Here is a 24389-nt window from a genome sequence, read left to right as displayed (position 1 = left end):
CTCCTCTTCTCCTCTTGTTGGAGCTAAATGATCTAATTATGTCTGTTTGGAGCTATATGGACTAATTATGCCATTTTAGAGGAAAACAAGCTAAGAATATAATATTCATGAGCTAACCAAGGTTCTTATGCCATTTTGAGTTTATTATGGCATTTTGGAGCTAAATGGGCTAATTATGTCTTCTTCTCTTCTTCTCTTCTTCTTCTTCTCTTCTTATCTTCTTCTTTTCTTCTTCTCCTTATTATTGTCTTCTCTTCTTCTTCTTCTTCTTCTTCTTCTTCTTCTTCTCTTCCTCCTCCTCCTCCTCCTCCTCTTCTCCTCTGCTCCTCCTCCTCCTCTTCTTCTTCTTCCTCTTCTTTCTATTAAGCTAACTAACTAACTATCCTAACTAACCAAGCTAACTAAACCTATCGCTAAACCTATATAGCACTAAACAGCAAAAAAATAACAAAAACAGAATCTATATCACTAAGTAACTAAAATATAGCTCCTTCTTTTCCTTTCTCCTCTTCTTTCTTCTCCTCCTCCTCCTCCTCTTCTTCTTCTTCTCCTCCTCCTCCTCTCCTCTACTACTCTTCTTCTACTCTTCTCTTTTTCTTCTTCTTCTTCTTTCTCTTCTTCTTCTTCTTCTTCCTTTTATTCCTCTTTTTCTTCTTCTTCTTCTTCTTCTTCTTCTTCTTCTTTTCTTCTTCTCCTCCTCCTCTTCTTCTTCATTTTCTTCTCATCTTGCACTAACCGAATTAACCTAAACTAGTAGTAACCTAATAAACTAACTATCTAAATTAACTATCTAATTTAAAAGAAAAAAACCTGAAAAAATAGGGTACCGGAGGCACTCACCGAAGTTGGGGACGACCGGTGAGGGGAGGGGCGTCGCCGGGAACCGGTGAGGGGAGGGGCCTGCGCAGGGAGCCGGTGAGGGGAGGGGGCGGCGCCGGGGCAGGTGAGGGGAGGGGGCGGCGCAGGGGGCGGCGCAGGGAGCCGGTGAGGGGAGTGGGCGGCGCCGGGGCAGGTGAGGGGAGGGGGCGGCGCAGGGGGTGGCGCAGGGGGCGGCGTAGGGGTGGCCGGCCGCTGGTCGTGCAGTAGGGAGGTGCACACGACGGTGGAGAGAGAGACAGAGTGGGAGTGGGGTAGTGAAGCGAGGGGCTAGGGGGAGACGACCGTTATAGGGACGTCAGCTTTGCCGTGTGCCCCCGGACGGTAAAGGGCCCCACGGCGGATGGCAAAGGCCAGGCGGACGGCAAAGAGCCTGTCCGTTGGACCTGACCAGGCCCAAGGTCTAGTGGGACCCATGTGCCCTCTTTGCCGTGTGCCCTAGGTCTCTTTGCCGTCCGCACGCAGACGACAAAGCCTTGACCGATGGCAAACATTCTGTTTACCATCAGTGAGCCCTTTACCGTCCGCTTTAGGTGAGCTGACGGCAAAGATCTTCTTTGCCATCAGCCAGCAGACGACAAAGAACTGGCTGATGGCAAATTACTGGATTCCAGTAGTGAGTCTTAGGATTAGAACTGGAAGTGCCAAAATTCGTTCATATGTATTATCAATTTTAGTCTGAATCAAGTAAACAAAGATATACAGTTATTTTTAGAACAAATGGGATTATACCTAGCCATTCTTTGGACTGGGCCGGACTTCGGTCCGACCCTAACCAAGCCCAACGCAAAAAACCCAAGCTTAAATCCGGCCCGGCCCTAATGTCGGGCCTGGAAATCCGACTCAAACTTGACCCATCACTATAAAAGCCCGTTGGGCCTTAGACCGGGCCTCTTCGTTAGATCATGAATATTTCAGACCTGTGCTCGGCCCAGCCATCGGGCTTAAAATCTAGATCCAGGCCCGGCCCACGGGCACCATCGGTCCGGGTTGGTGCGGGCTTTCTCGCGCGGGGTATCCCATGGCCAGAGTCCTTCCTCATGCACTCGTACACGAGCAGAATCTTCTAAAGAAAAAAAACGCAGCAGCAGTCGATGCCCCACCGGCTCAACCTACCCCATATGTCAGGGGCTCACGGATCCTTGCTGCCCGGGTCCCCATAGCCGATACACCAAGCTCACCTCGGAACATCCCCCCCCCCCCCCCGCCCCCCGGCCCCGCGTCCTCTGCAGGAGTTCGTCGGCGGACATGGGGATCTCGTTCAAGCTATCTAAGGTCGGCCTTCGCGTGCAACCGACCGCGCGGTCTGCCGCTCCGGGGCTACCGGCCGCGGCGGAGACGGAGAAGCCGGGCGCCGGTGAGAAGGATGGTTCGAGGCCGGAAGCCAAACGGGAGGTAAGCCGTGTTTCTACCGGCTGGGTTCGGCCGCGGGGTGGCCCAGACGATCCGGGCACGCAAAGTTGTAGTCTTTTGTGTGATAGGGGAGGAAATTCGGGTTTTGGCCTGCAATTTTTGGCTTTTCGCGTCGAATTTGCGGCTGCGGGGATGATCCGTGGTTGTGTCCACGGAAAGGGTCAGAATTTCCCGGTGATTTCTACTCGAGAGTTCTTCGTTCAGCTCCCTAGTAGAGGATTTCTAGGCCCAATTACATTGTTGTTCGAAATGGGTGCCAATTGCATGTTCGAAGATTGCAATCTGGTGGGCTCCTCGATTGCAAAATTTTATACAGCATTTCCTTCATAAAGTAGCCAGATTTAATGACATCTTCATTAGAAAAGTACTCCCTATCACACAAATGAAGATGTAGTTAATTCTGTCTACTAATCTAAATGAAGATGTTACAGTAAAAAATAGTGGACCTTCTAGTGATAACTACGCATAATGTACTCCCTCCATACCAAAATATAAAATATTTTTGCAGTTCAAATTGAACTACAAAAGCGTCTTATATTTGGGTACAGAGGTAGTAGTACTCCATTGTAATTGCAAATGAGTACATTATATTACCTCCGTTCAGAAATAAGTGGCACTGTTTTAGTTCAAATTTAAACTAAAACAGCTTCACTTATTTCCGAATGGAGAAATAGTTATCACTAGAAGGTCCACTATTTTTACTGTAACATATCCGATAAATGCTTCTAGTAATCTAAGTTCAAAACTCAGAGCATGCTGCTCTTGGTAACTCTGTATACTGTAGGTTTGGGCGCTTGCTGATTTGAGCGTCATTGATACAATCAGCAGCAGCAATGTGTTTTTCTGTTCTCAGGTCCGCACAAATGCTTTTAGCGAAGGTGCTTTCTTTTTGCCGGGACAGTACTTTAATTTGAAGGAGCAGGAATGCCATATCTACTATAGTCAATACAAGAATAATAGAAACTGGCTCAATATTGTTGGTGCTATGCTTCTTGGATTAAGAGAAAAGAGGTTGTTGGAGTACTCCCTCCGTCCCGAAATAAGTGTCTTAAGCTTAGTACAACTTTATACTAGAGCTAGCACAAAGTTGAGACAGTTATTTTGGGACGGAGGAAGTATTTGGTAAATGATTAGTGAAAACCACAATCTGTTGTAACGAAACACTCCACGTTTTGTAATATTAGTAAAACGCCCGTGCGTTGCTACGGGCTACAATGTATATATTTTAGGAAGCATCTCTGGTCTGAACTCTTTCCAGTTATGCCCCTCAATCTAGTAAGTTACACCTACTGCTTGTTTTAAATGCACTCTTTATTATTTTGGTTGTTGGTATATCATGGAGAAAAAATTGAGCTGCAAAATAAAATCCAGTAATTAGTGATTGCTTACATAATTCTTGGAACGTGTATTGACACACATACCCATTTAAAAAAAGAACAATATTAGTATTAACAAAAATCCTAGAATTTGTACAATTCGTGAATGTATGTGGTTAACATGTACTCCCTCCGTTCCTAAATATATATCATTTTGGAGATTCCAATATAGACTACATACGAATGTATATAGACGTTCCTAAATGAGTGCAGATTCACTCATTTTACTCCTTAAGTAGTCCATATTGGAATCTCTAGAAAGACTTATATATTTAGTATTAACAAAAAAAGAACAATATTAGTATTAACAAAAATCCGAGAATTTGTACAATTCGTGAATGTATGCGGTTAACATGTGCTCCCTCCGTTCCTAAATATATATCATTTTGGAGATTCCAATATAGACTACATACGGATGTATATAGACGTTCCTAAATGAGTGCAGATTCACTCATTTTACTCCTTAAGTAGTCCATATTGGAATCTCTAGAAAGACTTATATATTTAGGAACGGAGGGAGTAATTGTGAAAGAAAAAAGGTCTATAGGATGTCATTTACTGATGAGATGACATACCTGATCTTTTGATTTCTTTGGAATAGAATGCAAGATCTTTGCAATGCAAATTGATAATACATGTCCACTCTCCTCTTGTGAATGTTTTCTCCGATAGCCTCTACAACCTAGATAGTTGTCGCCTGTCGGAATCAATGGACATCATCTTCCTTAACTATGTGGCAGCCTTACTTATGACGAACTTACAAAAGATGGAGTTAATCAACGAAAGCATCATACAATTGAAGCTTGATAATCACAGAATGCATGACTACTTTGTACAAGAGGTTAGGTAACTACAGATTAAAAATATCAAGCTTGACCTGTGCTTTTTAACTAATAATCATTTTAACATCCTCCGTAACCTATACTGGTCATGGCATAATTGGACAATAACATACTTATTTTCTAAATTGCAGAACTGAAAAGAAATCATGAACTATAGGCAAAAGAATGACGAACCAAGCATTATAGATTTAGCAGAGCATGTGACCTTCATCGGCATGCATGCTAGTAATAAAAAATTGTGTGTGCCTTAGGACCTACTTAGGATCTATGATATTAGGTGATTCATTTCTTATCTTTTGGTCGACGTTTAGGATGTTATCAGGCTAATTATTGTTAGGATTATTTGGGTTTGTTTCCATCTATACTGTACATTTAGTGCCACGAATAGTGGGACAGACGAACAAACGAAGGGACGAGATCAAGGGGCAGAGGCGAGGACGAAACCGAACCAAACACACCATCACAACCGCAGACTCCCCCTTTAGGAGTTGAGACTAGGTAATTGTCCATGCGCTGCAATGGGGACATACATATTATAGTGGTTCGACACCAATCATGTCCGACATATACCTCACACCTACTATATTCTAGATTTTGGTAAGATTTGATTTAATTTGAGTATGGATAGGGGAAGTTAAGGAATGTTTTGATTGTGTTGAGGTTTTGGTAAGATTTGATTTGGTTTGGGTATGGGTAGGGGAACACAAGGAAAGTTTTGATTTAGTTGAGGTTTTGGTAAGAATTGATTTGATTGAGTTAATGCAGACTTGGGGAGGGGTGGCGTACAGGAGGAAAAAAGCCAAACGGGGGAGGGGCAGGGGTGGAGGCGAACTTACAACAATGAACCTCCCTTTATTAGTAGAGGCTATTTATTGTTTTAGGAAACCATGGTATCCTCTGAAAAATCCGAAGATAATGCATCCAAGCACTCTAAGTATTGGTGTGAGATTAACCCATCTGGAGTGTTGCACTTCCACTGGAGATTAACCTGTTCCAATCTTTGGATCCCGCTGTTTACTTATCTTAACTTTGTCCTGTAGAATTAGGCAGTGTCATACTTTGCAAAGGTTTATGTGTCAGATTTTTCCTGGCTGTTTGTTCTTACTTTTCCTTGTTTGATTTTTTTCCTGAAAGATTTTTAGGTTATTTGTTTTGTTGGCATAATTTTGATGTGTATTGTTCTCGCCTTGAGAATTGTTCTCCATATGATAAAATGCTGACCTGTTTTTTTATGTAGGATGCTATTGTCGAGAGAGCTAATGATGCCAATGGCATCAAGATATCACCAGCATGCTCTAGGGCGATTTTGCCAGGTATTGCCTGAGAAAATATTTATTTAATATGTACTGTACTTGTTTATCCACTCTTTGTGCTAAGCTTTCAACACTGCATTGCAGATCATGAAGTTTCTTTCACTTTCAGTCTGTATGATAGAGGTTACCTCATCGCCAAGTCAGCAGTGGTGCGTTCTTCAGCTAGAATTTTAATGACCAAAGGCATCACGTTGATGTTCAAGAGAAAAATGTCTTGAGATTTTAATATATTTTGACCTAACACATTTTTGTTTAGCTGGATCCTTGCCAGCCCTCTGTTCAGGATGGGAAAACACTGCATCCATATGATAGAGCGTCAGAAAAATTGTTTTCTGTAAGTATTGAATTGCTTGCTTGTTGGTTTCATAATTCCTTTCTTGTTTCATATCTGGTCAAAGGCTTTCATGAATGTATTAGAGTTGATGGCTGCGTGGCTAGTTTTGTAATGAAATATTTTGTACGTTACATGCTCAAGCAGTATACTAGATATGAAAAGTTGATGCCTGTTATGTCCTTGCAACAGCAAGCATAATAGGTAGCAGGTAGCTGTGAGAGGTTGGTGGCCTCTCCCTTGCTGGCTTCCGTCCTCATGGTTTTGGTGCCGTGGTGCTGAGACAATGCATGTTTGGGTAGCAGGGGTGATATGAGAAAAACGAAAACATATCCCTATTGCGGACATTCCTCCCCTTTCTTTTCTTTTATGGAAGCCCTCTTTTGTTATTATAATTTATATACCAATGGGATGCCCCCTGCTGTTTCCCATTAAGGCTTCCTGATATTCATAGGATAGGAATATCATAGGAATAGGAAAACTATAGGAAGTGAGATGACATGTATCTCAATTCCTATAGGGGAAGGGATGTCACTTGATTCATACGGAACTTTTTCATTGCGTCCAGGCTAATGTTTTTTTTCCTTTGAAATATGAAGGATTGGTTCCTAGCCAACATAGGAATAGGAATCCATTCCTACATGTTAAGAGTTATAATATAAGTCATTTACCCTTTTGTATTTATCCCGATATATAAGGGGTTTCCTGCATATAGTCCATCACCTGTACATGTATATATATTGGCCTATGGCCTCATGGGAATACAAGTTGCTTATTCCTAACATGGTATTAGAGCTCAGTTCAAAAAAAACATGGTATTAGAGCTAGGTTAACTTTTGCACGCCGCAACTCGTGCTGTTGATCCGCTCCACGCCGCCACCCTCCTCTCTGGCTCGTTCCCGTCAGGCAGCGGCTCCTCCTCGTCACCTCGTACCAGTGCCTGCCTCCTGCTCCCGATCGAAGTCTTCCTCGATCTCCTTCTCCTTCCCGTTCCGTTGCAGATCGAAGCCAGCTCCAACTGCTGCTGGTTCCCGTGGGATAGAAGCGCTGCCCCACTCCTGATCGAAGCCGTCTCCAACTGCTGCTGGTTCCCGTGGATAGAAGCCCCGCTCCAGGTTCCCGATCGAAGCGCTCCAGACCTCGCTCCAGATCGAAGACCACGACCTCCCGTGATCGAAGCGCTCAAGGTCCACCGAAATCGCCTCCATCGAGCCTTCCAGATCCCGTCGCCAGACCTCCAGTCGTCCAGGCTGTGACGAGGCGGCCGACCCGCTTGACCCGAGTTACAGGTCCCGGTTGTGTCCAGGACGAATCCTGCTGCCGAGCTGCTCCTCTTCCTGCTCGCCTCAGCCTTCCAGATCGGATCCCGCCGCCCAGCTGCTCGATTCTGCCCTCCAGATCGGATCGGGCTTACACGCAGTCGTTGACAAAAAAAAAATGGTCTACACCAGCACACAACATTGAAGTCCCTTGCTTTCCGTGACTCCTGACGGCTGTGCTGGTAGTTCTTCTGTTGCTCCTGAGAGCTCTACATATGGTGATTGTCGCTCTACACCGACTCCTCTCGCAACTTTCATCGGTGCATGTCGCTCTTCCCCGACACCTCTCGCGACTTTCACCGGTTGTCCTGGTGCCTGTTAGAGTTGTGTCGAATATTGATGTACGAGTTGGGTTACATATGGACTTGGTGTTGTAGTGTGGGTAGGATACATGTAGTGTCGTAGTCGGACACGTCGTACCCTTGGCCTCTTATATATGAGGAGGCACCCCACGTTGTAACCTATGATGACTAGATAGCGACAGGCTCACAAGGGGGAGCCGGCGGCTTGTGCCGGCGCCCGGGTGGCCAGTGTTGTGGTATCTCGGGGAGGAGCGCCCGTAGTCATTGCCCCGGGGAGTAGGTGAGTTCGCCGAACCTCGTTAACAAATCTCGGTGTCGTCATCGTGCTGTGATTGCTTGTTCCTCGGTGAATCGACCGCGTACCTCGGATTTATTCTAACAAGTGGTATCATGAGCTAGGTTGTTTGGAGGCTACGGATGTTGATTTAGAGGAAGGATTGAGTTGAGATGCAGCCGTCTGCGGCGTGGTTCTCGGCGAGATCGGAAAGTAGCAGTTGCAACAGGCGTTGGATCGGCAGCAAGGCACCTGCGGCACTAGCGTAGAGACGCGCGTGGCAGGCCAGCCATAAGGCGTGCGCGCGGTGGGCTGATGCATGCACGTGTTGTGCTGGTGGCCAGCTGAAGCCATGCACGCGGTGGGCGTTGTGCTGATGGAAAGCTGGCTAGTTCCGTTGCTTTACGAGATTTGCGTTGTGCTGATGGAAAGCTGGCTAGTTCCGTTGCTTTACGAGATTTGTTTGAAAACAAATACGGGACCGAGTCCCAAGAGAGGTCGTAGCCGAGCCGGACTGCTGGTTTGCTGGAGACGTGCAAACACATTATAAAAGAAGGCAGCCGGGTAAGGGACGAGACAACAGTAGATCAATCGGGAAGAGAAAATCCATCAGGGGCTACACATCCATCAAAAGCAAGGGTTGAGGCAAAGCAAAAGCTAGCATCGCGAGTTGTGTGTAGTAGCTACTACACGTGAGAGTAGTTGTATGCGGAGTTCGTGTACTTGGCATTGCATGGAAGCTCGGATTATTTTTTCACACAGTCAGACGTACAAAGAACCATGGCGCCAGTGGGTACCAGGTTTGAGGTGGAGAAGTTCGACGGGACTGGAAGCTTTGGGTTATGGCAGACAAGGGTGAAAGATTTGTTGGCACAACAGGGATGCTTGAAGGCGTTGTTGCAGGAAGCCAAGCCAGCTAAGATGGAGGCTGAGGACTGGGACGAGTTACAATTGAGGACAGCAGGAACTATACGGTTGTGTCTGTCGGACCAGGTTATTTATCATGTGATGGTTGAGAATTCGCCGAAGAAGATCTGGGAGAAGCTGGAGAGTCAATTTATGTCCAAGACTGCGACGACCAAGGTGTATCTGAAGCAAAAGTTGTATGGGATGAAGATGCAGGAGGGGTCGGATCTTGTGGAGTATATGAACGCCTTTAATCAAGTCGTGACGGATCTAGCACGCTTGGGTGCGACGGTTGACGACGAGGATAGGGCAATTCTGCTTCTTTGTTCATTGCCATCATCCTATGACCATTTGATCACTACTTTGACGCACGGCAAGGAGACCGTCAAGAATGAGGATATTACTGCAGCCTTGCTATCTTATCATATGAGAAAGAAGAATGCGGTGGAAGTCTCTCATGGTGAAGGTTTGCTAGTCAAGGGTGAAGATTGGCGGAAGGGATATGAGGCGGGGAAGAACAAGAAAAAGAAAAAGAAAATACAGTGTCACAAGTGTAAGCAGAGGGGACATATTAAAAAGGACTGTCCAGAGCTCAATGGTGGGTCAAGTGCTAATATGTCAATTCATGGTAATGACTCAGACAACAGTAGTGATGCCCTCGTAGTATCAGACAGGTGGTCAACCAAAAGTGAAGCGTGGATGTTGGATTCAGCTTGCTCTTTTCATGCGACACCCAACAAGGAGTGGTTCTCTTCGTACAAGTCTGGTGATTTTGGTTTAGCCTATATGGGCGATGACACTGGTTATCGTGTTGCCGGAGTAGGTGACATTAAAATCAAGATGTTTGACGGAGTTGAGCGGATGCTTCGGGGAGTCAGGCATGTGCCGGGGCTAAGGAGGAATCTAATTTCGCTTGGAGTTCTTCATGATGGTGGTATGGTATTCCGTTGTGATCGGGATAAGAAGACCATGGAAATCATGGAAGATGATGTGACCGTGATGATTGGAGCGAGGACGGCCGCATCTTTACAAGTTGCAAGGAAGCACTATTGCAGGTGGAGTCACGGAGACTGGAGTTGCAGGAGTAGCAGCAGGTTCCCACGGAGGCGGCGGGTCTGGGGCAGACTCGTCGGGTAGCTCTCGGTAAGCTACGAAGAAGACAACACAAGTCCGGAGTACATGGAAGTTTGATGCACGGACAAATTCAAAGTGGTGAAAATATTCGCCAAGGTGGAGTTTGTTAGAGTTGTGTCGAATATTGATGTACGAGTTGGGTTACATATGGACTTGGTGTTGTAGTGTGGGTAGGATACATGTAGTGTCGTAGTCGGACACGTCGTACCCTTGGCCTCTTATATATGAGGAGGCACCCCACGTTGTAACCTATGACGACTAGATAGCGACAGGCTCGCAAGGGGGAGCCGGCGGCTTGTGCCGGCGCCCGGGTGGCCAGTGTTGTGGTATCTCGGGGAGGAGCGCCCGTAGTCATTGCCCCGGGGAGTAGGCGAGTTCGCCGAACCTCATTAACAAATCTCGGTGTCGTCATCGTGCTGTGATTGCTTGTTCCTCGGTGAATCGACCGCGTACCTCGGATTTATTCTAACAGTGCCTATGACTCCATGGACTGCTCTTCATCCACGCGTCTTCCCTTGGCGCTTGGTGCTTGTCTGCACACGGCCTCGTCTTCTCCACCGGTCTTTGCAGACGATACTGGACATGCTACACCGCCATATTTAGCGGCTTCCACAGGTGGTGGTGGTCGCTTCTCTCCTCGTGCCATTACGCCACCTACTTCAGCTGTGTACTTCACCGAGGACGAGATTGCGCGACTTCGCGCCCTGCTGCTTGCCTTCGACTCTCCATTGTCGGGTGTGTCTACATCGACATCTTCAGTTGCGCCCCTGACTGAGCAGGAGATTGGACGATTTCAATGTCTGCTAGCTCCATCTGTTGTTTCTTCATCGACAGGTTCTGTTGGTTCTGCTACGGACTCTTCTGGCATTGTGAGACCACCTTCTACACACGCAGGTACATCTCCGTGGGTTCTTGATACTGGAGCATCTTTTCATATGACTCCTGATTCATCCACTCTGTCATCTACTCGACCTCTTGATTCTCCTGTTCATGTTCTTACTGCCGATGGTACTTCTCTCCCGGTTACTGGCCGAGGCACTCTTAGCACTTCATCTTTTCATGTTCCCGCTGTTGCTCATGTTCCTCGGCTTACCATGCAGCTCCTTTCTGGTGGCCAGATTGTTGACTCTGATTGTCGGGTCATCCTTGACTTTGACTCATGTTCAGTTCTGGACCGTCACACTGGTGCTCTTCTTGGTGCTGGCCCCTGGTGCCGTGACTCTCAGGGTCTCTGGGAGCTTGACTGGCTTCACCTTCCATCCGCTGCCACCGCAGCTGGTCTCTCCTCTTCTGTTGCCTTGTCTACCAGCTCCTTTCAAGAGTGGCATCATCGTCTGGGTCATTTATGTGGCTCTCGTCTCTCATCCTTAGTTCGACGTGGTCTTCTTGGATCTGTCTCCGGTGGTGTGTCTTTAGACTGTCAGGGCTGCCGGCTTGGTAAACAGGTTCAGTTACCTTATCCTCATAGCGAGACTGTGTCTCAGCGTCCTTTTGACCTTGTCCACTCGGATGTTTGGGGTCCAGCTCCCTTTTCCTCGAAGGGAGGCCATCGCTACTATATTATCTTTATAGATGATTTCTCTCGATACACGTGGATCTATTTTATGTCTTCTCATAGTGAGGTATTATCTATCTATAAGTGTTTTGCTGCCATGGTTCACACTCAGTTCTCTACGCCTATTCGTGTGTTCCGTGCTGACTCTACTGGAGAGTATATCTCCAAGATGTTGCGTGGATTTCTCGCTGAACAGGGTACACTTGCTCAGTTCTCTTGTCCTGGTGCTCATGCCCAGAATGGTGTAGCTGAGCGCAAGCATCGTCACCTTCTTGAGACGGCTCGTGCGATGATGACTGCTGCCTCTCTCCCGCCTCATTTCTGGGCTGAGGCCGTCTCCACCTCCACCTATCTCATCAATCTACAACCTTCTACTGCTCTACAGGGTGGTGTTCCTTTTGAGCGTCTTTTTGATCGTTCTCCCGATTATTCGATGCTTCGCCTGTTTGGTTGTGTTTGCTATGTTCTTCTTGCCCCTCGCGAACGCATCAAACTGACCGCTCAGTCTGTTGAGTGTCTTCTTAGGCTACAGTGATGAGCATAAGGGCTATTGTTGTTGGGATCCTATCGGTCGTCGGATGCGTATCTCTCGGGATGTGACTTTTGACGAGTCTCGTCCCTTCTACCCACGCCCATCTTCCTCGACCTTTTCAGTGGAGGATATCTCTTTCCTCACTTTTCTTGATACACCTCTCACCCCCGTCGCGCCTTTGCCTATTCGTTCCGCTCCCTCTGCTTCTCCACCTCTTGTCGATTTGCTACCACCATCTCCCACGGTTTCCTCTCCTGGCATGTCATCGGATTCTGCACCTTCATCTCCGGTGACTTCTACGTCTTCAGCCCCCGATTCTACCTTGGCGATCCCCCCTTGCATTGTTCCATCTTTTCCTCAGTGTTACACTCGTCGTTCACATCATGTGGATGCCTCTGTGGATGCCTCTGCTGATGTGTCGTCATCCTCATCTCAGCCTCCCTATGCCTTGCGTTCTCGCCCTCGTCTGCCTGTTGATCGCCTTGGATTTCCCACCATTGGTGCTGCTGTTCTTGAGCCGACTTTCTATCGTGAGGCTGTTGTTCATCCTGAATGGCAGTTTGCGATGGCAGAGGAGATTGCTGCTCTTGAACGCACTAGTACGTGGGATCTTGTTTCCCTTCCTCCCGGAGTCCGTCCCATCACTTGTAAGTGGATTTACAAGGTTAAGACTCGCTCCGATGGTTCTCTTGAGCGTCATAAAGCTCGTCTTGTGGCTCGTGGCTTTCAGCAGGAGCATGGTCGTGATTATGACGAGACTTTTGCTCCTGTGGCCCATATGACCACTGTTCGTAGTACACTTCTTGCCGTGGCCTCTGCACGCCACTGGTCTATATCTCAGCTTGATGTTAAGAATGCCTTTCTTAATGGTGAGCTGCGTGAGGAGGTGTACATGCAGCCACCACCTGGGTATTCTGTTCCTGATGGCATGGTATGTCGTCTTCGTCGTTCTCTCTATGGCCTTAAGCAAGCCCCTCGTGCCTGGTTTGAGCGTTTTGCCTCTGTGGTGACTGCCGCTGGTTTTTCAGCGAGTGCTCATGATCCAGCATTGTTTGTTCACCTTTCTCCTCGTGGTCGGACTCTTCTTCTTCTCTATATTGATGACATGGTCATCACTGGGGATGACCCCGAGTATATTGCCTTTGTAAAGGCCCGTCTTAGTGAGCAGTTTCTTATGTTTGATCTTGGACCTCTTCGCTACTTTCTTGGGATTGAAGTCTCTTCTACCTCTGATGCCTTTTTTATATCCCAGGAAAAGTATATCCAGGATCTTCTTGCTCGTGCTGCTCTTACTGACGAGCGCATTGTTGAGACTCCTATGGAGCTCAATGTTCACCTCTGTGCTACTGATGGTGATCCCCTGCCTAACCCGACGCGTTATCCCGACGCGTTATCGTCATCTTGTTGGCATTCTTGTCTATCTAGCTGCCACTCGTCCGGATATCTCTTATCCGGTTCATATTCTGAGTCAGTTCGTCTCTGCTCCCGCATCGGTTCACTATAGTCATCTCCTCCGTGTTCTTCGATATCTTCGGGGCACGATCTCTCACCGTCTATTCTTTCCTCGCTCCAGTTCTTTACAACTTCAGGCCTATTCAGATGCTACGTGGGCTAGTGATCCTTCAGATCGCTGTTCACTTTCTGCTTACTGTGTTTTTCTTGGTGGTTCTCTCATTGCCTGGAAGACGAAGAAACAGATTGCAGTTTCCCGTTCGAGTGTAGAGGCTGAGTTGCGAGCGATGGCTCTTTTGTCGGCAGAGGTGACTTGGTTACGGTGGTTACTTTAGGATTTTGGTGTTTCTGTCACTACACCGACTCTGCTCTTATCTGACAGTACAAGTGCTATTAGCATTGCGCGCGATCCTGTGAAGCATGAGCTCACCAAGCATATTGGTGTTGATGCTTTCTATGTGCGCGCTGGTGTGCAGGATCAGGTCATTGCTCTTCAGTATGTGCCTTCCGAGTTACAGTTGGCGGATTTCCTGACGAAGGCCCAGACTAGAGCACAACATGGCTTTTATCTCTCCAAACTCAGTGTTGTTCATCCACCATGAGTTTGAGGGGGGTGTTAGAGTTATAATATAAGTCATGTACCCTTTTGTATTTATCCCGATATATAAGGGGTTTCCTGTATATAGTCCATCACCTGTACATGTATATATACTGGCCTATGGCCTCATGGGAATACAAGTTGCTTATTCCTAACACTACAAACCAAAGGGCTCCAAAGGAATTTTGTAGGAAAAATTCCTATCCGTTAGAATTATTACAAAATTCCTCTAAACCAAAGGAGGCCTAAAAAGGTATTGTTATAACCTTTTGATTTCTGCGCTAACAGGCTGTAGGAGACTAGCTGATTCTTATCACATTACAGGCTATATGTGTCGATTTTTTTAAAATGAGTCTGCGAACAACACAAATGCATTATTTTTCCTTTGTGTTTGTTTCTCCTCCTAAAAGATGGAACAAACCATCCTTCAATAGCTGGTTAAAGTTTGTAGAAATAGTTAAATCATGTCGTGATGATCCTAGCTCTGTGTGCAGTTAAATGAGCTTGTTTGCATGATCACGTGCAGGCCATTGAAGCTGGAAGGTTGCCTGGAGATATTCTTGATGAGATACCAAGCAAGTACTACAATGGATCAGTTATTTGTGAGGTAAGTTATTTTATCTGATTTGAGGCATGCTATGTAAGCAAATGTGTAGTTAAACTGTCAGATGCTAAGCACCGTTGAATGTGAAAATCATTCTCGTCACCGCTACCATAGTTTCTGTCTACTACATGTTTTCTCTACAAGGGTTGCTAGCTTTTTCTAATACAATCATTGAAAGCAACCCTATATTATTCACACATGCATCCTAGAATAGATCATGGCGATCTACCAGGAATTCATAACCTTACTTTGGTCTTTTGGACAAGTGTGAACTGCAAATTACGGATATGTAGCACGACATGAAATAATGTTGTGAATTTGCTGTTTTGGATATTGTCATGCTGCTATTCCCTCTGCCCCGTAAAAAGTGGCGTAAAATTTAAATAACTTTGTACTGTGAAGAGTGGTGCAGCCGTTTCTAATGCAATAAAATATTCTGTTGTTACCCCTGGTGGTGTAATTCTTGGGAAAAAGGAATAACACACATGCACCCTGGGCCTACGCCGTTCGCTTTGGCCTCTCTTGCGACCCTGTCACCATGAATGCGAGCTCGCAAAAGGCGTCTCTCCCACCTAGCCGCTCTCCCACCTCCACCTCCACCTATGGCGAATCCTGGATCTCTCTCCCTCGATGGAAGGTCTCCTGCATTAGGACTTTCTCCGGAGTCGGCTAGAAAGTATCAACTCTGGTTATATCACCCTTATTCCCAAGTTCTCTGGAGTCAGCTGATGATTATAGACCAATCACTTTATTGAACAGTTGTCTCAAGATTTTGACCAAACATTTAGCGAATCTTCTGCAGCGGGTCATTCTTGGTATTATCCAACGTATTTGGTAGGGAAACAACAACTTGTATTTCCCGAGGGCCAAGGGCCAGCATATATATACATGTACATGTGGTAAATATGCAGAAAATCCCTCATACAACGAGGAACATACACAGACTATACATGAAACATAATATACTCTAACAACCCCCCTAAAATCAGGGTGGATCGACAACACTGAGTTTGGAGAGATAAAATTCATGCTGTGGTCTAGTTTGTGCCTTTGTAAAGAAATCCGGCAACTGTAACTCAGAAGGCACATACTAAAGAGCAATAACCTGGTATAACCTGGTTCTACACACCAACGCGCACAGAGGAAGCATCAACACGAATATGCTTGGTGAGCTCATGCTTCACAGGGTCTCGCACTATATTGATATCACCTGTACTGTCGGACAAGAGGGTGGTAGGTGTAGTAACAGACACATGAAACTAAAGTAACCATTATAACCAAGTCACCTCTGCCGTCAGAAGAGCCATAGCTCGCAACTCAGCTTCTGCACTTGAATGGAAAGTGCAGTCTGTTTCTTCGTCTCCAGGCAATGAGAGAACCACCAAGAAAACAAGTAAGCAGAAAGTGAACGGCGATCCGAGGGATCACTAGCACACGTAGCATCCAAATAGGAGTGAAGGTGTAACGAACTGGAGTGGGAAAGAAAAGGCGGTGAGAGATTGTGCCACGAAGACATCGTAGAACATGAAGAAGGTACTATAGTGAACCGAAGTGGGAGCAGGAGCAAACTGACTCAAACTATGGACGGGATAGAAGATATCCGGATGACTGACAACTAGATAGACAAGACTCCCAACTAGGTTACGATAACTCGTCGGATCAGACAATGAATCACCATCGGAAGCATGAAGGCGAACATTGAGCTCCATGGAAGGCGCAACAATGCGCTCATCAGTAAGAGTAGCATGAGCAAGAAGTTCTTGGACTGGACTGTTCTGCTTGAGGCCGGATGTAAAGTCAGAGAGCAACTTCGTCCGATTTAACGATTTTTGTACCGATGTCGCGGTCCTGTCATATCGGACATCCCGCCTAGAAGCCGGACCGTCCAAAGTTATGTCGGACGGCCGTGTTGGAGGCCGTTGTAGCTTCGGCTGCATTTCTTCCGTGTCTTCTCGTTCCTCTTCTACTATGACTTTTGGCCTTCCCCCGTTTCTCTTCTACTATAGAGTTCTGGTTTGAGGTAGTAGCCATGTCTCACGGAATTATATAATTTTATTCTTCTAGTATATGTCAGTGGAAGCTTCTCCAACTGTCTTTACTGGTAAAAAAAACATGCATGTACCCACAGGCCCGTCATCACCCAAAATAACTGATGCAGTGCATGCGTGCATAGACAAATGCGGAATGTGCGCGCAGCTGAATTGAGCGGTCAGGGCGCCCAATGCGAGGAGAAATAACTGCTGCGTTGATGTTTAATCAGGGGTATAATCGTCCATTTACCATTCACCCTTGCTCACCTTGGTATTAGCGTAAAGTTCTGGTGCTACCTAATGTGGGATGAAGGGACTCTAGTATTAACAAAGAAAACCGTGGAACTACTTTTCAAGGTAAGTATATACATATGATTTTCATGTTTCCAATCTAAATATTTAAAACGATATTTGCATCCATTTTGAAAAGTTTGACTGAAGGTATGTCCAAAAGGTCACTTATTTGTGAACTGGAGGGAGTAGTTTGTATGCTAGATTAGTTTTTCCCATTATAAATGGTTTATATGTTAAGCCTTCAACTACTACTTTCTACAGAAAATTCCAAATAACTGTGAGATAATGCATCAATTAAAATATTTGAACCTGACGCTGCATGCCATGCTTGTTTTGTTAATGTTTGTGTACCTTATTGCTGAGGTAGCATAACTCATTTAGAAGTTTAAATTATATTGGTTCTCAAGTACTTGACTGTTCTTATGGTATTTATTTCTAGATACGCGACTACCGAAAGCATGCATGCAACCAAGTTCATGCACCATCTGCTGAGTTAGGACTACCTGCTGTGAATAAAGTGCAGCTTCAGATGACATTTGAAAATGTTGTTAGGGACATTATGCTGCTATCTGATGATTCATGGAGTTACAGAGATTTCATGGTAAGCATTCTTGTAAAGAAGCTTCCTATCATTTTAGTGGCAAGATGGATTTACATGTTTTGTTTTCCTTTTCCTTCCAAAATCTGCTTATGTGTGCCCCTCTTGTCCCAGTTTTTCACGCCTAGTTTGCATGGAAGTAGTTAATATCTTGTTACTTTTGGTCGGTCAAGCAGGTTCTTCACTGACTGACTAGTAATGATAAAATAATATGGTAAAGTAAGATATATGTAGAGTTGAGGGCCTACATAAACTGTTGCTAGTCGGTTTATAGAGGGATCTGGAATGTAATTTTTGCCTAGTCTGTTCCTCACCATATCTTCTCATCCGTGCTCCTTGCTGTACTTGTTTCTATAGGAGGCAGAGTCACGGATTGTCAAAGCTCTACAACCAGCACTTTGCTTAGACCCTACACCAAAGTTGGACAGACTTTGTCAGGATCCTATTCCTCATAAGGTACAACCACACGCAGAGTCAAAAGCACTGTTATAGATATGTGTATTTTAACGAAATATTTTGCATTTCTTGCAGTTAAACCTTGGTGTTGGAAGAAAGAGGCGGTTGAGGCAAAATCCTGATCTTGTTGTCACGTCCAGTTACATGTCTCATGGTAAAAAGGTGTGCATTGATAGGGTGTCTGAAAGTACCAAAACGGACGAGATGGGTATTGCAAGTGGCAATGTTACTCACCAGGTGCCTGATAACATTACTTCCCAAATTATGTCAGGTGGCTCTCAACCACTTAGACAAAGTAGTTCACAGGATGCAGCTAGAATGTCAATGCTGTCCCATTCTGGTATCCAGCAAAATATCAATTATTCTGCTGTTGGTAATGATCGTGGGGCAGGAGCTCCTGTCAGTTTTACTGGAGTCAATTCAAGCACTTCATCTCAGAACGTGATGGCTTACAATGACAATGGCCTTCTATCTGTGAAGAGGGAACTACAAGAAGCTCCACTGCAAGATCCTAAAAGAGTAAAACCAACAATTAGCACTGATGATATCCAGCAACAGCAGCAGCAGATACGGCCCCAATCAGCTGCCCTTGGTGGTCAGGACATGCAATGGAAGAAGGGGATGCCGTATGCTTCATTGAATGGCCAGAGATACCCTTCTCCAACGGTGAACAATATGCAAGATTCAGGGGCTTCCTTTTATTTCAGAGAGCAGGGTGTGAGATATGGTGCTAAGCAAGAGCAGATGGATGGCATGGACAGATGCAAAGACCCCTTGCAGGCTATGCCCCCTGAAAATACTGTGCTCAATCAGCAGCAATCCCATGCTCAACATTTGTCACAACCAGCAGCAGCAAGAAACAATCTACAGAACATGGCACAGTGGCAGAATCCTCGGGGTCCAAGTGAGAAAGACATGAAGAAAGAAGAAATGCTTCAGAGAAGAAAGTTGGCTGCTGCCTCTCGTGTCTCTTCTGCACCAATGGTTCAGTCTCCAGTATCCTCTAAATCTGGAGAGATATCAAGCAGTTCAATGGGTGGCCAGTTTGGTTCTGCTGCGACATCTGCTGCAATTGGATCACATAAAGATAATAAGTTTGCCACGAGTTCTAGTGCTGCAGTAGGATACCCATCTGTGGTTTCCAGTCCTAGTGATTCTATGCACCGGATGCAGCAGCCTTCAGTTGCTCCTTCAAAAAGGAAAAATTCTGTCCCCAAGACTCAACCACTTGTAAGCAGTGTAGGGTCCCCAGCCAGTGTTTCAAACATGCATCCTATACCTAATGCTAGCAGCCCTTCCGTTGGGACTGCATCAATGGCTGACCAATCAATTCTTGAGAAATTTGGAAAAATTGAGGCCATATCCAATCGGTATGAAATAACATTTGGAAAATCTGCTAACTCTACATTATGGCTTTGGTTTGACAATTTGTTTTATTTTCATTTCTGGGGTTACCTGTAGAAATATGTTGTGGAAATTTATGACTGCACAATTTCAGTACAATAACTCCCTCCTGTCACAAGAAGATGTGACTCTGGAATTTCTGCATTTAATTGAATAGCTTTGACAAATGATACTCATCGATAGTACCTGCTATTTGGATTAGAATGTATATAATTGATATGGACAAATTTATCAAAAAATATTTTCATAATATTAAACCTTTATAATTTTCCCTCTTCAGATGTACAATACTAAAACCTAATGGTCCAAGTTAAATCTTCCTGAAATTTGGAACTGTAGAGTGTCACTTATTTTTGTAATTGGGTAAAAGGAACTGAAAAAATGCTGCTTTAGCATTGCTTTGAACGCTAAATGTCACTTACCCCTGAGTCAGTTATTCTGCATATGTTATTATGTTTAATACAATTAAAGTATTCCCTTCGTTCACAAATATAAGATGTTTTGAATATTTGTATATGGACTACATATGGACTGAAATGAGTGAACAAACACACTAAAACATGTCTATACATCCGATTCAGAAAAGAAATATAACATCTTATATTTATGAACAGAGGGAGTAGTATATATCTGACTTGTATAATTTGTTCTGTTTACCTGTTTGGCAGGACATGTGTTTTATCCAGTCATATAGCAGGTCATAGTTGGTAGAGTTCTTAGTTATAGCAGAAGATTTGAAATCAGAAACCTTTCAGCCACTGACATTTTACGATCTTTTTCATATGCATATGATTGTCTATGATTGCAGCTGAAGCTATTGGCATATTTTGTTTCAGGCATCAGCTGCACAATAAGAAGAACAAAGTTGATAAGTCATCTAATAATAGGAAGCCCATGATAAATGCAAGCCGAGAGAAAGTTGTTACACTTCTCTCCAGCTGCTTCCATACCGAGGATTACAGAGATGAGTTGAGGCCTCTTTGTAATTCTATGTTGAGTGGAACAATAAATTCCTTTAGGACCAGAATACTGAACTTCGTTGTCGCCAACCGCTCATACCAAGGTTTGTGATCTACATAAGATTGTATATCTGTTCACAAATTAGGATTAAAGCTGAAGCTTTGATTAAAATCACTTTCTACAGGTCCTACAAAGCAGTTCCGGATCATTTTCAAGGATAAACCTGATGGGACAGTGGGAATGCAATATGGAGACCCAGAAGATTTTGACAATCGGAATTCACATGAGTGTACACTCATATTACCCACCAAGGTATATGCATTAATTACTGATTGAATCCTCCCATGCAGAACCAAGTACAAAAAACTTGAAAACAGCAGGTTCACAGTATGTGTTTTATCTTCCTGTGGTTAACCTCTCTATTGGTTTTTCTATCAGTATCATGCCGACTTGCTTGCAACACAACTTATTGCTCGGGTGAGTTTCAACTACCCTAAAGTTCGCTTGGAATTAATAATTTGGATAGTATCCTGAATTTTGAACCTTTTGAACCCTTTACCCTAGATGGAGAAAGAAGGCTATGACAAGGTAGATGATCAAGTTGTGCCTAGCAACCCTCCTGGTAACCTCAGTGGACTATCAGGAATGTTACCAGACAATACAGCCAATGAAGTGAAACAAGAGGGAGGTATAACCCAGCAACTTAATGCTGCAGCCCATGCGAATATGGTATCTGGAAGCCCTTTACAACAACTTTCTGCCAATAGGATGCTTCCATCTGGGAGTAGCAATCAGGCACTACCAATGCAGCAAGGGTATATGCAGGGTGCAGCCATGTCTCCAAGGAGTCAACAACTTGACCAAAGTTTGATCCAGCAGCAACAACAGCAGCAGCCACAGCTGCAGCAGAATGCACAATCACAGCTTCAGCAACAAACATCTCTTCCTCTCAACCAGATGCCGAGACCCCAACTGCTACCAACAAGCCCATTATCTCAGATGCTGGGGCCTGGCTCAAATCTCCCGATGGGCTCAAACCACATGAGTAACACCAAGGCTACTCCTGCTTCCTTGCAGCTTCATATGATGCAGCAAGCACAGCAGCAACAGCCAGTGCAGATGTCAAGAAAAGTCATGATGGGGCCTGGTTCAGCTGTGAACATGGGCAATATGGTTAACAATGTAGTAGGCCTCAGTGGTCTTGGAAATATTATGGGAATGGGCAACGTGCGGCCAATGTCCTCCCCGATGGGATCCATGTCAGGCTTAGGGAACAACCCAAATCAGATGAGTCTTGGAATGGCATCCAATCTTGCTGCAGCTGGGCTTCGTCCAGGTATGAACTCTGCTGCTATTGCCAAGATGCGTATGGGATTAGCTCAGCAACAAAGGGTGACCAGCCTTTACCCCCAGGCTGGAATGGTTGGATTGCCTGGCAGTGGTTCACCAATCCTTCCTAGTTCTGCCGGCTTGGCCATGATGGGCCATCATTCACTAAATAGAAACAACCTTAACCCCATGCAGAGGGCCATGTTGTCTTCAATGGGCCCACCGAAGATGCCAGGGGGTAATTTTCAGCTGAATGCCCAACAGCAAATGCAACAGCTGCAACAGTTGCAGCAGCAGCAGCAGCAGCAGCAGCAACTGCAGCAGCAGCAACTCCAACAGAACCCGCAGCAGCAGCAGCAGCAGCAGCAGCAGCAGCAGATGCAACAGCTCCAGCAACAGCAGCAGCTCCAGCAGCAGCAGCAGCACCAACAGCAGCAGCAGCAACAACAACAAATGGGATCTCCTTTACAGCAGGCGGCACAAGTAGGTTCGCCTGCTGGTTCACAACAATCATTGGTGATGCAGCAGCAGCAAATAAGCCCGCAGCAAATGGCTGCAATGAGCCCGCAATTGAGCTCAGGGGCTCTGCAACAAGTGAATAACAATGTAGTCAATCCTGTGGGGACACCAGGCCCGCCTCAAAGTCCGCAGCTAAGCTCACACTCACAGACTCAAGGGTCAGTCAGCAGCATTGCAAACTCTCCAATGGAACAGCTGCAAAGTGCCAATATGGGAGGTCCTGGTAGTATGTAGTAACTGCTAATATTTGATCCAGTCCGTGGAGATACACATTAATGGCAGATATAAACATTGACAAAGACGGTTACTGCTTTCTTGTTTGTTGTGGTAACTGAGGTCAAATTAGTTTCCCTGCAAGTTATAACCGATAGACGCAGTTGTTATGGAGGAACCCTTTTTTCCACCAGGATCTGTGATGTAGATTGTTGTAGCTGACGGAAATAGTGCCTGTAGGAAGGAGCTCAGTACTGGGAGATACACTGTTCAGCCGAATCACTCCATTTTCTTGTTTAAATTAGAGCTGTTAGATACGTACTCCCTCCGTTCCAAAATAAGTGTCTTAACTTTGTACTAGCTCTAGTATAAAGTTGTACTAAGTTTGAGACAATTATTTTGGGACGGAGGGAGTATCTGCTATATAGCCGACTGTGCTTGTCTTTTTATAACCATGAAACAGTTGTGCCTAACTGCCTATGAATAAGTATGCCCATTTCATTATGAATAAAGTTGTCATGTTTTATCTTGGAACTTGGCAAGGCAAAAATCAGTTATGCCGTGCGTGCTTACTCCCAATGGTCTATCCCGTTAAAAAAATAATATAATAATACTCCCAATGGTCTATTGTTGATGTTGCAACATACCACCCCGTTCCAAAATATGTGATGTAGTTTAAAAAAAAATGAGATGTATTAGTTTTTTTTTAAAGTCAAACATGTGTATATTTGACCAAGTTAAGAAAACAGCACCTACTACAGTACCAAATTTGTATCATTAGATCTATTACGAAAAAGTATTTTTATATTTTATTTATTTTGTATTGTATATGTCAATACTTGATTCTATAATCTTGGTCAAACGTACATAAATTTGACCTGCATTAAAATTGTCAAACATTATATTCTCGAACCGAAGGAGTAAGAAGAGTGTACAAAGTTTAACTTTGAAAACTAATATTTTTGAACCGAAGGCAGGAGAAGGTGCCACCAAGAGCAGATTTGGCCGTGAGCGGAAGAAGCCGACCCCTCCCCCCTCCTTTCGCATTAGGTTTTGCCGAGGCGAAAAGATTCGAGCTCACCACGTGGCGGCCATGGAGGAGGTACAGGTGTACGACCAAGAGATTCCCGTCGATGATGAGGACGTGTTGACATGGGTGCCGAGCATATTTTCATCATCTATGAGGTTCTTCTCAACAAAACTTTGGTGACCTAGCTGAAAGTGAGCGAGCATCTCACACTCCTTCAGCTAGTATGAGGTTAAAGGAAGGTAGTCATTTTAATCGAAGTCCGCTAACGTTGGAAAAGGTTGTTCGCCAACTTAGGATTGTGTGCTTTGTTTTCTTGACTATTTGTGGTGGATTTTGTGGTGTATTTGAGGTTGGGCCTGTGTTTAGATCCCATTTTTATTCCAACACATGTTGTCATCTATGTGAGTTTGTATAGGTCATAGATCAGTCTTTAGATCCCATTTTTTGTTCCAACACATGTTGTCATCTATGTGAGTTTGTATAGGTCATAGATCAGCTCGTCGAAGAACAAACTTGAGACGTATTATCTTTAGACAAGTATGATTTTTTCCCCTTTGCCTTTGAGACTCTGTTGTGAAATTTTTTGGGGTTCCAAATAGTGTTCATTCTTCTAAGAAATGTGATCACATGGTATGGATAGTCTGGTTAAGATTTGCAATTGCAGTGGAGGTTCTCTTTTGCATGCTACTCATTAACCAAACATACATAAATGCATGAATATGTTTATGG

At 44.9% G+C, this 24389-nt stretch overlaps 1 protein-coding gene across 2 annotated transcripts; it reads left to right on the top strand.

The window, feature by feature from the left end:
* The first annotated feature begins 2084 nt into the window (after positions 1–2084).
* Positions 2085–23159, top strand: LOC123428286 (protein PHYTOCHROME-DEPENDENT LATE-FLOWERING). Of its 2 annotated transcripts, none has more exons than XM_045112491.1 (12): positions 2085–2271; positions 5745–5820; positions 5905–5969; positions 6092–6154; positions 14750–14830; positions 17591–17752; positions 18107–18205; positions 18281–19575; positions 20446–20672; positions 20754–20881; positions 21008–21046; positions 21134–23159. In XM_045112491.1, exons 1-12 carry the CDS (start codon positions 2125–2127, stop codon positions 22649–22651), a joined length of 3900 nt encoding a protein of 1299 aa, XP_044968426.1. In that variant the 5' UTR covers positions 2085–2124; the 3' UTR covers positions 22652–23159. The 2 variants fall into 2 exon arrangements, with proteins under 2 accessions (XP_044968426.1, XP_044968417.1); XM_045112482.1 differs by having other exon boundaries at positions 6077–6154.
* Positions 23160–24389: the final 1230 nt, after the last annotated feature.

This window comes from Hordeum vulgare, chromosome 1H (assembly GCF_904849725.1).
Source record: "Hordeum vulgare subsp. vulgare chromosome 1H, MorexV3_pseudomolecules_assembly, whole genome shotgun sequence".
Classification (NCBI taxonomy): Eukaryota; Viridiplantae; Streptophyta; class Magnoliopsida; order Poales; family Poaceae; genus Hordeum; species Hordeum vulgare.
This window is presented reverse-complemented; position numbering and strand designations above follow the sequence as displayed.

What these genes read in the sequence shown, in the direction of transcription:
- LOC123428286 (XM_045112482.1), top strand. Translation starts at nt 2,125, where the DNA reads ATGGGGATCTCGTTCAAGCTATCTAAGGTCGGCCTTCGCGTGCAACCG. An exon ending in ATGGATCAGTTATTTGTGAG is followed by an intron (nt 14,831 to 17,590) that starts GTAAGTTATTTT and finishes ATTTATTTCTAG; the next exon opens with ATACGCGACTACCGAAAGCA. An exon ending in CGCCAACCGCTCATACCAAG is followed by an intron (nt 20,673 to 20,753) that starts GTTTGTGATCTA and finishes CACTTTCTACAG; the next exon opens with GTCCTACAAAGCAGTTCCGG.